Source organism: Betta splendens, chromosome 2 (assembly GCF_900634795.4).
Source record: "Betta splendens chromosome 2, fBetSpl5.4, whole genome shotgun sequence".
NCBI lineage: Eukaryota > Metazoa > Chordata > Actinopteri > Anabantiformes > Osphronemidae > Betta > Betta splendens.
This window is the reverse complement of record NC_040882.2, coordinates 1,710,655-1,727,232: the sequence shown is the minus strand read 5'-3', so window position 1 is coordinate 1,727,232 and position 16,578 is coordinate 1,710,655. Positions and strand designations below refer to the sequence as shown.

General features: G+C 46.6%; 1 protein-coding gene and 1 long non-coding RNA gene across 2 annotated transcripts; one reads left to right on the top strand and one right to left on the bottom strand.

The window, feature by feature from the left end:
• Positions 1–1,730: 1,730 nt before the first annotated feature.
• On the bottom strand, positions 1,731–13,502 carry LOC114850175 (venom prothrombin activator porpharin-D-like). Its single transcript, XM_029142181.3, has 12 exons — positions 13,356–13,502; positions 12,536–12,696; positions 11,718–11,742; positions 11,490–11,603; positions 10,943–11,071; positions 10,644–10,772; positions 10,302–10,433; positions 3,709–3,843; positions 3,252–3,460; positions 3,009–3,126; positions 2,594–2,781; positions 1,731–2,465 (listed from the first exon to the last, which is right to left on the bottom strand). Exons 1-12 carry the CDS (start codon positions 13,435–13,437, stop codon positions 2,097–2,099), a joined length of 1,791 nt encoding a protein of 596 aa, XP_028998014.2. The 5' UTR covers positions 13,438–13,502; the 3' UTR covers positions 1,731–2,096.
• Positions 13,503–13,552: 50 nt separating this feature from the next.
• LOC114850181 (uncharacterized) lies at positions 13,553–15,590 on the top strand. Its single transcript, XR_003784782.3, has 3 exons — positions 13,553–14,252; positions 14,951–15,044; positions 15,180–15,590. It is a non-coding gene; the product is annotated as an uncharacterized LOC114850181 (long non-coding RNA).
• The last annotated feature ends 988 nt before the right edge of the window (positions 15,591–16,578 follow it).

The following is a 16,578-nucleotide window of genomic DNA, read 5'->3' as shown; positions in this document are numbered from 1 at the left end:
TGTGAAGCAATGTAAATGATATTCCATTTTATTTTTTCATTTTTTTATTTAATTTTTCAATTAATTTTTTTTAATTGCCTTTAAACTAAAAGTGTATCTGAATCAGTGTAGTGGAGTGTTGTTATAGAAGTATGACCGAGGCCGACCAAGATGTCTATGTGTCATAGATTCTCATAAAAAAAAGAAACCTGTCACTCTGTTTGCGGTGCCAAATGTAAAAGGGGCACCTATAACTAGTTTTCTCACATTTAACTAAATTACACATTATGTTTTCTCACATTTAGTTAGTTTAGTTGTGCAAAAGTCTAAATGTAAATGTAAATGTTAAATGTAAATGTTAAATGTTAAATGTTAAATTTAAATGTTAAATGTAAATGTTAAATGTTAAATGTTCGTCGAGTGTAAACTATATATTCATGAATGTGCAAGTAGACTCCACCCCTACCCTCAAACAGCGCTGGTCTAAGATCAGAGACGAAACCTCAAACACCTTAAACAGTGCGCGCAAACCCCGCCCACATCTGACCTGGAAACTTTTATTTATAGCCTGAACGTAACTTCAGCTAGCTAGTATAGTTAGCTAACTAATTCTCCACCGGCGCCACAGAAATATTTTATTCAAACCTACTTAACTCTTAATGGTGTTTCAAACAGCAGTTTAAAGCGGTTTGTTCAATCTTTGCTAACAGGAGGGAGTCGGAGCTGACGGCCATGATGGATCCGACTTCAGGTTTCTCGCCACTATTGTTGTCCACCGATCCAGAGTCAGATGTGGGCGGAGCTATGCGAACTGTTTGAGGTGTTTGAGTCCGCGTCACTGATCTACGATAATAGGGGGTGGAGTCTACCTAAATATTCAGTTTTCGATCATGTAACATTTACGATTTTATCATTTACATCTAACATTTAACATCCATCCATCCATTTTCTAAACCGCTTATTCCCTAATGCTGGACTGCGGGAATCGAACCCAGAACCTTCTTGCTGTGAGGCGACAGTGCTACCCACAAATTTACATTTATAGTTAACATTTACATTTAGACTTTTGCACATTTAACTAAATGTGAGAAAACATCTTGTGTCATTTAATTTAATGGGGGAAAACTAGTTATAGGTGCTCCTTTTTCATTCGGCACCCCATAACTCTGTGGAATACATCTTTAATGACACGCAGAGGTCTGTGGTCAGGGAACTGTACAAAAGTGTGCAGGAACCGTTTCAGTGCCACACATATGGTAAGAAGGGCTCTACACACCATTGCTTTTCCCACATGCTCTGCATCGTCCAAATTATAAAATTTTTATTAAAAAACAAAAAGCTACGCACACAATTCTTTCTGTGGTGAGTGCAGATCCGTGGTTTGTTAAGTTTGAAATGAAAGGATTCAAAAGGTTTGTTAAATACATTAACGATTCTTTAGAGAAACGATAACACTCCTTCAAATAATCATCCGGATATGAAAAAAAACATCAATACGTGGCCTTATGACCCTCTCACGGTGGAAGAATCCCTGTATAAACTGTGCCTCCACGTCCACAGGCACGCCATGCTCAGTAACCTCCGAAACGAACTTACATACATACATACCCTGAAAGTAGAAGATGGATGGATAATGATAATAATAATAATAATAATACTAATAAAATAATAATAATAATAATAATAATAATAATAATAATAATAATAATAATAATAATAATTGATGCAGTATTTCTCTAGCTTAAAACGTTCAAAAACATCAAAACACATGTTTCCACTTTCCATTTGATTTATTTCTTAGTTTCCATTGTTCCTACTGAAAAGCAGAAAATCAAGCCAGTTCACCGATGAGCTCTTTGTTGTGAATGTTTCAGTTGGATGATGCTGATATGTCAGTGTGATAGTGTTTGCTCTGAGAGGATAGAAGAAGTTTCAGTCAGATACAAAATGTGAAGCACTCTGAGGAACAGGTTGGTCTGTGTGGACGGACGGCTCTGACACTTCGCTACAAATACATTATTGATGATTTGTGCCTTTATTTAACATCTTTAGTTCCCAACCCAAAGTGTATCCGAGCCAAATGTGACATAGTTAAGGCGCAGCCTCTGTTTCTTAGCCTACTTGCCGGCCTTCTCTTTGGACACCAGGTGGTCGATGTTGTTGCGGATCCAGGGGATGTACTTGGACACCTGGGTGTAGACGCCGTACTTGCCTCTGCGTGCGCAGCTGATGACGCCGGTGACAAAGTAGGTGCCGCTATAGCGTGTGACATGCGGCCCGCCACTGTCGCCTTGGCAGGCATCCTTAGTTTCTGACTCATAGCCGGCACAGAACATGCGGGTGGAGATGCGCAGCTGGGTGGATTCTATGCAGGTGAGCCGGTCGACATAGGGCATAGTGAAGCGCTGTAGAATGGTGGACGTCTGCTGACCTTCGTCGTCGCGTCCAAAACCACTGACTAACCCTTCCTGCTGCCGCATCAGCACGTGAAGGGGAATTAGGTCCTGTTAACTCAACATATGCTTCTTGACATGGGCAGATGTTGGCTTTGCATAATAACAGAAAAAACATAACTACATGTAAAGCTCATACTCGGGGCCAGGTGGTACTTTACCTTTTCAGCAAACTCTTGCTCAGGTATACAGGCCGGCAAAATGGACCAGCTGAACTTGATGGGCTTGGTTAATTTGATAAGAGCAATGTCATTGAGGTAGGTGTCGGGCCTGTATTTATTGTGGGTGACAATAGTTTCCACATAGTGAGTAGCTTCGTTACCGTGATCCACCAACGTGTCAAATTCACCTGAGTGCACACATATACCAGAGGATTTGTTTAAATATACTGAAATGAGCATGATAGAAAGTCAAGCAGACAAACATGTACTGTAATGTCTTAATAATGAAAGTAACGCATGCACTATGTGCTGCACAAGTGCATATTTTAAAAATTAAAGTCAACCTCAAGTAGTACAGTATGGTAGTAAGTACTAAAATACAAACGTCAGTTTGTGTTTGCATGGTCAGACCCACCTAGTTTGACGTAGATGTAGCGTGACTGGTTCATGCAGTGAGCAGCCGTGAGGATGATGTACTCGTTGAGAATGGTTCCTCCACAGAAGCCTTCATCTTTTTGATTCAGTAGAAGAGCCTACAAAGAAGATTGGTGTAAGCTGTGAAACAACAGGTTCTCCCACAGTTCATAGTCCTACTAGACTTGCATATGTAGTAAACCTCTGTATGCCGCCACAGTATGCGTGCATTATACATATATACCTGCCACGGACACTCTCCAGGCGGACAGTCCTCTCCGTTAATCCTTGGCTCAGATACTTCCTGTTTTGGTACAGTTTGGCTTGCACTGTTTTGGGACTTGGTAGAGTTGATAAGATCCAACGTGGTAGCGTTACACATAGTTGTGTTCTGTCTCTCTCTAAAAACAGTTCGGGCATCTTGGGAGATGATGGCGCCGCATTTGTAGGTCTCTGCAAAAACCAATGATCAGAGTTTGTAGACACAAAAATGTGTCAGTGAAAGAACCACAAAAGCCATGATGTGAAGGTAGAAGGATCAATCACCTACTGAGACAAAAGCTGCTCTATCTGAGGTAATGTGTGTCATTGTTCTGATTCAGCAACCAAAATCTTCAGCAACAATAATTTCCACATTTCTCTATTGTACCTTGAGAGTAAATCAACAATACAGTAAATATCTGTGCAGTCAAGCCTCTTACTGTTAGAGTCGCAGGATTTCGGATCATCTGATGCCAGGAAATAGCCGTCAGCACAAGAACACTGAACGTTGCCTCGGATAACGTTGCAGAAATGCTCACACCCACCATTTTTGGTCTCACAGAGGTCAGGAGTAACTGCAAGCAAAGAAAAGACCAGCATCAGGTGGTATGGAGTCAAATTGCGCGTGCATGCGTAATCAAATCTGTGTGTGCATAAACCTATCTGTGCGTGTGCAAACCAATCTGTGTGCGTAACCAGATTTTTACCAGACTTAGTGGGGCTATATGTCATGATTCATGTCATCTGTCACATCCTGCTTTATTTTGTTAACTTCCTGTCACTCTCCGGTTCCCAGTATCCACACCTGTTACCAATCAGTAATCAGTATCAGTATATAGCCTCCACCTCTCACAGACTCAAGCTGCCAGATTGTTAGTTTCCGTACTCTTTCCAGCATTCTCTTGTTAGCTACTCGTGTTTTGACCTTGATCGCCTTGACCCTTGATTCTTGCCTGAACCCTGTGTATCCTGCTACCTGTGAGAGACCCGTGCCTGATAATCTGACCGTGAGTTTGCCTGATCCTTGTCTGTACTTTTGCCGAGCCTGCTCGTGTACCGAACCCTGCCTGGACATTGAATCAGAGATTGCCTGCTCCTTTGTGTACTGCTTCATTGATCGACCTGTGTATGACCTGGACCGTCTGACCCTGCTTTGCCTAATAAACCTGTGACTAATCACCATCGTGTTCTGCGCCGTGCATGTGGGTCCGACACCTGCCCAAGCCTGACAGAACAATCTGGCCAGAAATGGACTCCGCCGGTGCAGAGAACTTCCGAGCACAGCTTATGGCTCAGGAGCAACGAGCAGCAGAACAGGAGGAGAAAACCAGCGCCGGAGTCCTCCTCGTCTGCTGAGCCTTGGTCGCGTTGCCCCATTCCGTCCGGGGACGGGGCCTCAGGATGTGCTGCATGAAAGTCCCTGATGAGGGACTTGTCCAATATGTCCCGGGCCGGCACCCAAGAACGTTCATCCGGCCCGTAGCCCTCCCAGTCGACCAGATACTGGAAGCCCCGACCCCGGCGTCTGCAGTCGCGGAGGTCCCGGACCGAGTAGACAGGACCACCGTCCACGATCCGCGGACTCTCTCGGCGGGTCAAGGACTGCTTGGCGGCGAGGGATTTGCCCAGCAATTTGGACGCTCTGATCGCCCTGGCGATACAAATTGACCGTAGGCTGGGGAGCAACGAACGGGAGCACCATCGAGAGGAAAGGCTGCGGGAGGACCGTCGACTCCGCATTACGAGCCCCAGGAGGGGGCAGCGTGAGCCGGGCGGCCAGACCGTTCCCCGGAACCCGGAAGTTGGACCGACGCCAGAGGAGCCGATGCAGATCGGACGCGCACGGCTTACAGAGGAAGAGAAGCGGTGTCGACGCTCCCAGAGACTGTGCATGTATTGCGGTCAGGCCGGACATTTCGCCTGGCACTGCCCGCTAAAAGACATGGCTCATCGCTAGCGCGGAGGGTAGCGGTGAGCCGAACGGTTTTAGGTAGCGCCTCCGCTCGCTCACTACCAACTGTGACATTGGTTTCCAGTACCCGATCCGTCCAGCAGGCGGTCCTCATTGACTCTGGAGCTGATGCCAGTCTGATGGACGCTGGACTCGCGAAACGACTGGGCATCGCGGCGCTCCCCCCCTTCTCCCGTGGAGACGGCAGCGCTGGACGGACGACGGCTCTGGAGAGTCACCCACCGCACCGAGCCGGTAATAATGACTTTTGCCGATACTCACACCGAGAGAATCACGTTTTTGGTCGTAGAGTCGTGCTACCACCCGGTGGTACTGGGCCACACATGGTTGAGGCTGCACAACCCCACGCTTGATTGGCGCAAGGGGGAGGTGAGCCGATGGGACCCAGATTGTCTGAACACGTGCTTTCAGGCCTCAGTTTCCCAACAGGCACCTGCGGAGGCAGCGGCGACAGCCAGTGAGGAGATCGAGCAGGCCGATCTGACTGGAGTTCCTGATTGCTACCACGACCTTCGCACGGTGTTCAGCAAGGCTCGAGCGACCTCTCTACCTCCCCATCGGAAACACGACTGCGCGATCAACCTGCGTCCAGGGACCACACCACCCAAGGGGAGGTTGTATCAGCTTTCTCCCAAGGAGAACCGGGCTATGAGGGAGTATCTGGACTCCGCGTTGGCCTCAGGTATTATTCGTCCCTCATCCTCTCCTGCAGGCGCAGGGTTCTTCTTTGTAGGGAAGAAGGACGGTTCGCTGCGGCCCTGCATTGACTACCGGGGTCTCAATGACATTACTGTTAGAGACTCTTACCCTCTTCCACTACTATCCTCCGCTTTTGAGTTGCTAGCAGGGGCTACTCATTTCACGAAATTGGATCTCCGTAACGCGTACCATCTGGTACGGATCCGAGAGGGGGATGAATGGAAGACGGCCTTCAATACCCCGAATGGACACTACGAGTACCTCGTCATGCCCTTCGGCCTTACCAACGCGCCAGCCGTTTTCCAGGCCTTCGTGAACGAGGTACTAGGGCCCATGATTAATGACTTTGTTTTTGTGTACCTTGATGACATCCTGGTCTTTTCTCGCTCCGAGGAGGAGCACATAGCACATGTCCGCCTGGTCCTCAAAAAACTTTTAGAACACCGGTTATACGTAAAGGCGGAGAAATGTGAGTTTCACGCAGACCAGGTCTCCTTCCTAGGATTCATTGTTAGCAGGGACAGGATTGAGATGGATCCGGCCAAGACCCAGGCAGTCCAGGAGTGGCCGGTCCCCCAGAGCCGCAGGGAGGTGCAACGCTTTTTAGGATTCGCCAATTTCTATCGGAAATTCATCAGGAGGTTCAGCAGTATTGCCGCCCCACTGCATGCGCTAACCTCGTGTAAGACTGCTTTTCAGTGGACGGACGATGCAGAGGAGGCGTTTCAGCGTCTGAAACGCAGCTTCATCACGGCACCAGTGTTACGGATGCCCGACCCACAACGGCAGTTCGTGGTGGAGGTCGATGCGTCCAACTCCGGAGTTGGGGCCGTGCTATCCCAGAGGGATCTCACAGACGGTAGGATCCACCCATGCACGTTCATGTCCCGCAAGCTATCTCCAGCTGAACGTAATTACGACATCGGGGACCGAGAACTGCTCGCTGTAAAAGTATCCCTAGAGGAATGGAGACACTGGCTGGAGGGGGCAGACCAGCCCTTCCTAGTGTACACGGATCATAAAAACCTCGAGTACCTCAGAACGGCGAAGCGGCTGAATTCGCGCCAGGCCCGATGGGCACTGTTCTTTAGTCGTTTTAATTTTCACTTGTCATATCGCCCTGGGTCAAAAAATGTGAAACCTGACGTTCTGTCTCGCCTGTATGACGCGCAGCAGGATCCAGCAGAACCAGAGCCCATCCTACCACCCGGGTGCCTGGTAGGGGCAGTCACATGGTCTGTGGAGCGTCGAGTACGGGAGGCCACCCGTGACCGTCCAGCCCCACGCGGCGTCCCGCCCAACCGGCTGTTTGTGCCACCCGACCTCAGGGGGGAGGTGATCCAGTGGGCTCACGCCTCACTGGTAAGTGGACATCCAGGGGTATCTGGCACCCTGTTTAGGTTGGGAGAACGGTTCTGGTGGCCGACTGTGAAGAAGGACGTCCAGGAATACGTCGCAGCATGTCCCACGTGCGCCATGGGCAAGGCGTCGCATCAGCGACCGGCCGGCCTGCTGCGTCCTCTGCCGGTACCGCACCGCCCATGGTCGCACATAGCTCTAGACTTTGTCACCGGTTTACCACCCTCCCAGGGGAAGACAGCCGTCATGACGGTGGTAGATCGCTTCTCCAGGTTAGCTCACTTTATTTCATTACCCAAGTTGCCGTCAGCCAAGGCTACGGCCCAAGCCATGCTCGAACATGTATTTAGACTCCATGGCTTTCCTACAGACATTGTATCGGACCGAGGCCCCCAATTCGTCTCGCGATTTTGGCGAGAGTTCTGTACTCTCCTAGGGGCAGAGGTTAGTTTATCGTCGGGGTACCACCCCGAATCCAATGGACAGGCCGAACGGGCCAATCAGCAGCTGGAGGTGGGATTGCGGCTCCTCGCCTCCAGAAACCCGGGGTCATGGGCCAGCAAACTCGTGTGGGTGGAGTTCGCCCATAACACGTTGCCTTGCGCCTCCACCGGACTAACCCCGTTTCAGTGCGCCTATGGGTTCCAGCCACCGTTGTTTCCGGCCTTGGAGGAAGAGGTCCACGTCCCGTCGGCACACGCTCTGGTTCGGCGCTGCCGCCTCACATGGGTGCAGGCACGGCGCACCATGTTGCAGGCACGGGACCAATACAAGCGGGCGGCCGACCGTAAGCGGACACCGGGCCCAGAGTACAAGGTGGGTGACCAGGTCTGGTTATCCACCAGGGACCTCAGGTTGCAGGCTCAGACCCGTAAGTTAACACCTAAATTCATTGGTCCATATACGATATCACGCATCATTAACCCTGTTTCTGTGAGGCTCTCATTGCCCAGGACTATGAAGATACACCCCACCTTTCATATCAGCCGTCTCAAGCCCTATAGATCGTGTCCCATGGTCCCTCCTCACCAACCGCCTCCTCCTCCTCGGATCGTGGACGGTGGTCCTGTCTACTCGGTCCGGGACCTCCGCGACTGCAGACGCCGGGGTCGGGGCTTCCAGTATCTGGTCGACTGGGAGGGCTACGGGCCGGATGAACGTTCTTGGGTGCCGGCCCGGGACATATTGGACAAGTCCCTCATCAGGGACTTTCATGCAGCACATCCTGAGGCCCCGTCCCCGGACGGAATGGGGCAACGCGACCAAGGCTCAGCAGACAAGGAGGACTCCGGCGCTGGTCCCTCCTCCTGATGTCCTCCCTCCGCCCACCCTGCTTCGTCATCCGGCCGAGGGGGGGGATTCGAGCCCTCCTCCTACTACCTCCCTCCACCCGCCCTGGGCGGAGGGGGGAGGGGCTCGTTGGCGCCGTGGAAGACGCCATGGGGGGGGGGGGGGTACTGTCATGATTCATGTCATCTGTCACATCCTGCTTTATTTTGTTAACTTCCTGTCACTCTCCGGTTCCCAGTATCCACACCTGTTACCAATCAGTAATCAGTATCAGTATATAGCCTCCACCTCTCACAGACTCAAGCTGCCAGATTGTTAGTTTCCGTACTCTTTCCAGCATTCTCTTGTTAGCTACTCGTGTTTTGACCTTGATCGCCTTGACCCTTGATTCTTGCCTGAACCCTGTGTATCCTGCTACCTGTGAGAGACCCGTGCCTGATAATCTGACCGTGAGTTTGCCTGATCCTTGTCTGTACTTTTGCCGAGCCTGCTCGTGTACCGAACCCTGCCTGGACATTGAATCAGAGATTGCCTGCTCCTTTGTGTACTGCTTCATTGATCGACCTGTGTATGACCTGGACCGTCTGACCCTGCTTTGCCTAATAAACCTGTGACTAATCACCATCGTGTTCTGCGCCGTGCATGTGGGTCCGACACCTGCCCAAGCCTGACACTATACCATGCATACACTTATAGTTCGGGGCATTAAAATTCCGCACAAATTGTGGCTAAATTTACAAGTAAAATAACGTGTCCTTAATTTGACCCCACGCTCTGATTGGCTAATGAACAAGAAAGTTGTCACTGTCCTTTGACGTGGAACAGCAGATCCTGAATGCTCCACAAGCAGCAAAAAACTATTCCACTGACTGATGACTTTAATTATATTTAATGATTATAGACAGACATGACGTCTCATATTCATGTGTATGAAGTGTGACATTACTCTTGTGATTTGCGGAGGTGATGCAGTTGCACCAACGTTAAACTGGTGTTTCTATCATACATTAATGTAGCATGTTAGCCGACAGGCTATTAGCAATGCCATGCTATGTAATGATGCAGTTCCAGTAATGATGCCGTTTTGACTGTGTGATCGTTTATCAGACCACAATAAACACGTTTGCTTTAGGTGAGCACCTTTACTTTAACAATGCTTTTAAACAGCCTGATATGTAATGCAGTTGTTAGACAGGCTTGGATTTCAGTGTAGAATCACAATGCTTCTTGCTGAACAACATCGGTCTACAAGGAGACAAACGCCAGTGTTGATGCAGAATATCTCAAGATGTCACTGATTCCAAAGACACGGGCAAGCTTGGTCTGAGGAATCTTGGTCGTTTATTTATTTCGCAGCATTCACTTTCGACTTTCAGCTGTGAACGTAAACCAAGGCATTGACGCGGACAGCTAACAGGATGTCACCCAGGTAAAACAACTCACCGGAAGTTGGTCGCCGGTTAATGTGGTCATTCTTTTATATAGAACACCAGTTTACACGCTAATAGGTAAGTAACGTAAATTTGTGTTCCATATAAAAGAGTGACCGCGGTGACTTGTTTTATCTAGGTGACATCATGTTATTTGTCCCTCATTGTTGGTCATTGTTCTGATTCAGCAACCAAAATATTCAGCAACAAGAATTTCCACATTCCTCTATTGTACTTTGAGAGTAAAGGATACAGTAAATATCTGTGCAGTTAAGCCTCTTACTGTTAGAGTGGCAGGATTTGTCATCTGATGCTAGGAAATAGCCGTCAGCACACGAACACTGAACGATTCCTTGGATGACGTTGCAGAAATGCTCACACCCACCATTTTTGGTCTCGCAGAGGTCAGGAATAACTGCAAGCAAAGAAAAGACCAGCATCAGGTGGTATGGAGTCAAATTAGGGTCAGATTAGATTTGTGCGTTTGTAGCCAGAACTTTGCATGCATAACCAGATGTGTGCGTGTGTAATCAAATGTGTGCGTGCGTAAACCAGTCTGTGCATGTGTAAAACAATCTCTGCGTGTGTAAGCAGATTTGTACTTGTAGACGTAGTTGGGCCATACCAGAGTGGCAGGATTTCTCATCTGATGCCAGGAAATAGCCGTCAGCACACGAACACTGAACGTTTCCTTGGATGACGTTGCAGAAATGCTCACACCCACCATTTTTGGTCTCACAGAGGTCAGGAATAACTGCAAGCAAAGAAAAGAATAGCATCAGGTGGTATGAAGTCAAATTAGGGTCCGATTAGATTTGTGCGTATGTAGCCAGAACTATGCATGCATAACCAGATGTGTGCGTGCGTAAACCAATCTGTGCGTGCGTAAGCAGATTTGTACTTGTAGACGTAGTGGGGCTATACCAGAGTGGCAGGATTTCTCATCTGATGCCAGGAAATAGCCGTCAGCACACAAACACTGAACGTTTCCTTGGATGACGTTGCAGAAATGCTCACACCCACCATTTTTGGTCTCACAGAGGTCAGGAATAACTGCAAGCAAAGAAAAGACCAGCATCAGGTGGAGCCACAGGTATAAACTTATGCTTTAGTTACTGGGTAGGCGGTTACACAGCAGCCCTACGTTCAGGCTCAAAGAGCCAGTGTTTAAAATGCAAAACCTGAAACACCTAAATCAGCGGTGTCAATCTCAAACCTGTCCCTTGCTGGTTTTTCAACTCTCCTTCCCCAGAGCCTGCTGATTACCTATCAGATGTGTTACTGTAAGTCAATCAGCAGCTGGATGAGCCAAGTGACACACCTGTTCAAGGTGATCAGCAGGAAGAGTTCAAAAACTAGCAAGGACACCCGCCCTCGAGGACCTCAGTTTGACACTCCTGCCCTAAATGCAATGTGAAGCCACAGTAACAAGATGCTTATGTAACTCTGGTCACTAAGTCTGAGTCTGTACCAATTTCACAGTTGAAGCCTTGGTATCCAGTCTGGCAAAAGCATTGGTAGCTGCCAATTCCATCTTTGCACAGTCCTCCATGAGCACAGGGGTGGGACTCACACGCATTTCCATCTGTACGACAGTAGACTCATTCAGAAGAGCTCCAGGACACTGCTGGCCTCATATGAACACATTACATCCATTACATCCAAAACTCCATTTAGTGTTCATGAACAGGTGCCTTACCTACATATATGGCCCAGAAGACATTCTGAAAAAATTTAAATCTGGTCAGAAGGTTAATAGTCGAGATGTTTGAACCTCAGTAACACTGTTTAATTTCATATGGATGCTGGACTCTTAATACACCTCTCCAGTGCATTTAAAACATCCGAAGCAGCAGAGTTAAGTTTACCACAACAAAGTCTCTGAACCTGGGAAGCTGCTAAGTGAGAGGTCTACAACTATGGTCCTTAAGAGTTACTGTTCTGCTGATTTTCCAACTCACTCTGCTGATTACCTAGATCAGGTGTCAGTTAGCTGCCGATTGGATTCTAAGTGATGATGATCCCAGGCCTGTTCTTGATGAGCCTCAATCCTCACACTCTGGTCACGCCCCCTCGCATCCAGCCACTCCCACTTTCTTGGTTCCCCCATCCCCAGTGTTATCACCGCTACACTCAGCTGTGCCTTCCCTTCTGCCCTCAGTAAAAATACACAACATATGCCACACCTCATTGCTATCATGACTCTATCACTCATAGAGTGCCTTGTTTGTGAGTCTTGTTTTGCTTATGAGTCTTATTTTCTGGTTGAGTGTCTGTTCTCTTTTATTCCACTTATTAGGTTGAATATGTTGTATATCTGTCTCAGGTGGTCCAGTCCAGTCTGTGTTCTGTTTCGTTGACATTCGTAGAATGGTCATGTGGCCACTTTTCTCTCCTGAGTTGTAAGTTACTGAGGTTGTTGTTACCGAAGAGGTCTGGATAATTTGGTTACAGTAAGATCAACCTAACAGTTTGCTGTGACTTGTGGCTTTAAGTGAAGGTGCAAAAGGTTCATACAGTTTTTGGAACATCCTCGATGATCTCACGGGCCTCCTCCCAGCTGCAGAGCTTCTTCACACACTCCCTCACTATCCTACCCTTGTTATGTGACTCCACGAAAGTGATGGCTTGTCTCCCTCGGGTCAGAAACTGATTGGCCTCCTTGTTGTCCAGAAAAACTGGCAGGAATACAAAGATTAAAACATGGTGAAATTGCGCAGAGAATAATATTAATAATAATAATAATACTCCATCCATTTTCTACCGCTTGCTCCAATTCGGGTTCGCGGGGGGGCTGGAACCTATCCCAGAGAGCTGAGGGAAAGAGTTACCAGTCCATTGCAGGGCCACACAGAGATGAACAACCATTCACACACACACATAGGGGCAATGTAGAGTAGCCAATTAACCTAAAGTAGTGAAGGAGTACCTGGAGAGAGCAAACTCTACTTTCTGAGTGGAACCCACACAGAACATGAAAACTCCACATTCTGAGTGGAGTTTGTGAGTTTGGGAATCGAACCAAGGACCTTCTTTGGGAATTTAACCCAGGATCTTCTTGCTATGTAGTGATAATGGGTATTATTATTAATAATAATAACAATTCAAAGTTGTCATTGTATCTATTGGGCTGTCAATCATAAATCAGTCAATATTAGCTTATTAGGGAGGGGTCACATGGCAGCTGCTGCCACCAGATAACACCCCGATGCAGAAACGCATGCCTCAACATTGCACTGTCTCTCTTTCTCTAAACCTTGATACCATCCAACTAAGTTTTTTTGTCCTACACAGTATGTTCTGTCCAAAAGCTTAGATTGGATTGTGGCCAACTTACCGTGAGCGTAAGGAGCACATGGAGCACCAGCACTCACATGGAGCACCAGAAGGCTCAGGGACCAGCGGTAAAACCAAAGCATGATGATGGTGACTTTTTCTGTTCTGACTTCAAGTAATGGAGTCCAAAGGTGGAGAGAGAGTAAGGGGAGGGAAGGAAGAGAGGGCAGTGACCTGTGGGGAGGGAGGTCTGACATGTTGACTGTGCACAGATCAATCTACAACATCAGAGACACTGAGTTCCATGTGCACTGATAAACAGGGAGGTTGTTGTGTCTTATTGTATGAAAAGACATGAATAGACATAAACAAGATAGAAATATATCAGTGATGTAGCGGCCCAGGACTAATCAGCACTAAGGATTATGGATAGAGTTGTGTTGGAGGTGTTTTATGTGTTGTAGTTATGTATGGGAGTAGTTTGGTGTAATTTTGGCATATGTCTTAGGTCCCGCAGTGTATTGCAGTGTGGTGCACAGGCATCCTCACCCCACTAGCTATACGTAGGCTTAGCTGCTCAGTTAGCCTTGGCTTAGCTCGCCTGGCTTCTCACCAACACGTGATGTCCTCAGCCATTACCATTACATCATGAAGATATACACAAACATGCAAGCAGTTGCACTGTGGATTACGCAATGGTGCAGTGGGTAGCACTGTCGCCTCACAGCAAGAAGGTCCTGGAGCTGACCGGGTGCCTTTCTGTGGAGTTTGCATGTTTGCATGCTCTCGCTGTGTTCGCGTGGGTTCTCCTCCCATGGTCTAAAGACATGCATTAGGTTGATTAGTCACTCTGAATTGCCCATAGGTGTAAGTGTGCGAATGGTTGTCTGTCTGTGTGGTGCCCTCCGATGGACTGGCGACCAAGTCGGTAACTTGTTTCACATGTGGGATTAGTTTGGTAAGTTTGATTCATGTTTACGTATTTTCAGTTTGTCATGTTAGTTTTAATGACAGTTTGAGTTTTAATATTGGTGACGCCATATTTAACTGACATAAATGTTATCTTTAAATTTTTTATTTGCATATTTATTGTGTCTGTATTCATTATGAATTTATTATTATGTATTTATTATGTATAATGTTCAGTGCTGGTCCGGAATTAAGTTGTGAAAGAAAGCAGGCAGTGTAAGACAAGATGCTAAAGTTACACAGTAGTGATGGGATTTTTACAGATTCTACTTTCCTAATTTATTATCATAATTTAGGTTGGTTTGTGTGTTTCTAAGCATTTGTTTATTTCGTGTTTTAATAAAAGCCTTATTTTAATGCAGTTTTATATTTAAAAAACATACAGTCACTGCTGTTTAACATTTTAATCAAACCTTTAGGTCTTAACATTCTAAATTATTGGAGGTTGACATATTTTATTCTTACAAAGTCTGCACTCAGGTTCGCCGTCTCCAGTATCATTGAACTGCATCCAGATGCTGCTTCTTTTTCGTATTCCTGTCATTTTATTTTTTTACTTTTTCCTGATGCATTTGCTTTTAAATCTGGCTCCCCATCTGTTTACCACTACAATCCTCATGATGATGATAATTGGCCGAATGGTGCGCCAATAAAAGCAGTCTCCTGTTTGTGTGTATGAATTTTCAGCAGAGCTGACCAATGGCGGCCTAAGATTGGCTTCACCCGGCAGGAGTCGGCTCTTCTCCTTCGCTACAAAGCATCGGCTCTTGCAGCCAGTGAAGTATGATTATTTTACGTTTGTTTCCTGTTGTTTGTTTATTTATGTACTTAACTACTGTATATAGTATATAACTATGTACTATAAGCTCTAATTTGGTGATTTCTCAATTACTAATTCATCTCATTCCTCGTTTAGATCCACCTGCAGCTAACGGATTAATCCTCCGACACCATCTCTGCCTCCTCCACCGCTCCATCGGTTCTGACACCTGCCCCTGACCCCTGGCAGTTCCTCCCCTCTTTGCACTCCTTAGCTCCCTGATCTGAGCTTCCATAGATGCTGTTTAACCTCTGTATTCCAGCAATAAATATTGCCTGCTCACTCACAGTTGTCACAGTCTGGGGTTTTTGCCTGCATTTCCTGTTTTATTTTTGTAGTATTTCCGGTTTCTGTTCAGTCATGCCTTTTCCTGCTTTATGTTTTAGTCACGTGACCACACAGCTGTTTTCAACCCGGTCTTTTAGTCCAGTACATAATCCCTGGCTCGAAATGATTTGGTAGTGAACCAGCAGCTCCTGCTCTGCTGTGTCTTGGTATGGGGATGATGTGGGTGTTCTAAGCTCTTCTTGAGGCCACAGACTTCTAACATGAGGTGATTTATGGCATAAAATGAGCTTCACGAGACAACACCAGTAAAAGGACACATACTGTATAAGGACTACAAATAAACAACAATAAAAGACACAACAATAAAGCTGTTGAAGGAGTTTAATTCAGTATCATGCAGTGATCAACCACAGATGCTCAACATCATGACCTACAATATTATTCAGTTCATTTAAATGTGAACAATATTATACTTATAAAGCCTCTGTATCACACAAGGACTGCAGTTCCACTTAAACTATGGACTGTGTGCATGAATGATGACATCTGGACATATCAGCATTTCTGTAACAGTGACACCAGCAAATCATGCAGCACACTCACGTAATAGAACAATCATTTGTCTAAACTGTTTTCAAACAGTGTAACACAGTCAAACCTATGCGAAAATACTGTTTCGTTTCCTTTAACTTGTTCCGTAGTTAAACTGGATAATATGAAAAATCTATTCAATTCACATTTAGGAAAGTGTTAGTGATCAAACCTGAACCGAAATTTACGCTACGTAACCGAAGACTCACAAACACACAGTCCTGATTCTCCCACAGTCCTCTGTGACTCTGCTTTCTCGTCAGCTTACAACAGTTTGGCTTATTTCTCTTGGCTTGGATTTTGTGCATTTGGAAATAATCAACTCAGAAATAAGATCAAATTACATATTAGTAAAAAAACCCAAACTTCAATAAATGCACTCATAATCTTAATCCGTGAAATGTGTTTTATGGGAATTATTAAAGGTCCATGCACAAGCTATTTTTCATGCTACACAATGCTAAAGAATTGGACCTTGATGTCTGAGTAAGGTGTCTGTAACTTTTTATGCCAAGAAGCGTTTTAGATTGCCCACACGGCCCATCTGAAAATGTGTGTTTTAAGCTCTCGTCCACAACGCTGTATTTTCAGAGTGCGTCGCAAGCAAAGTTGATCG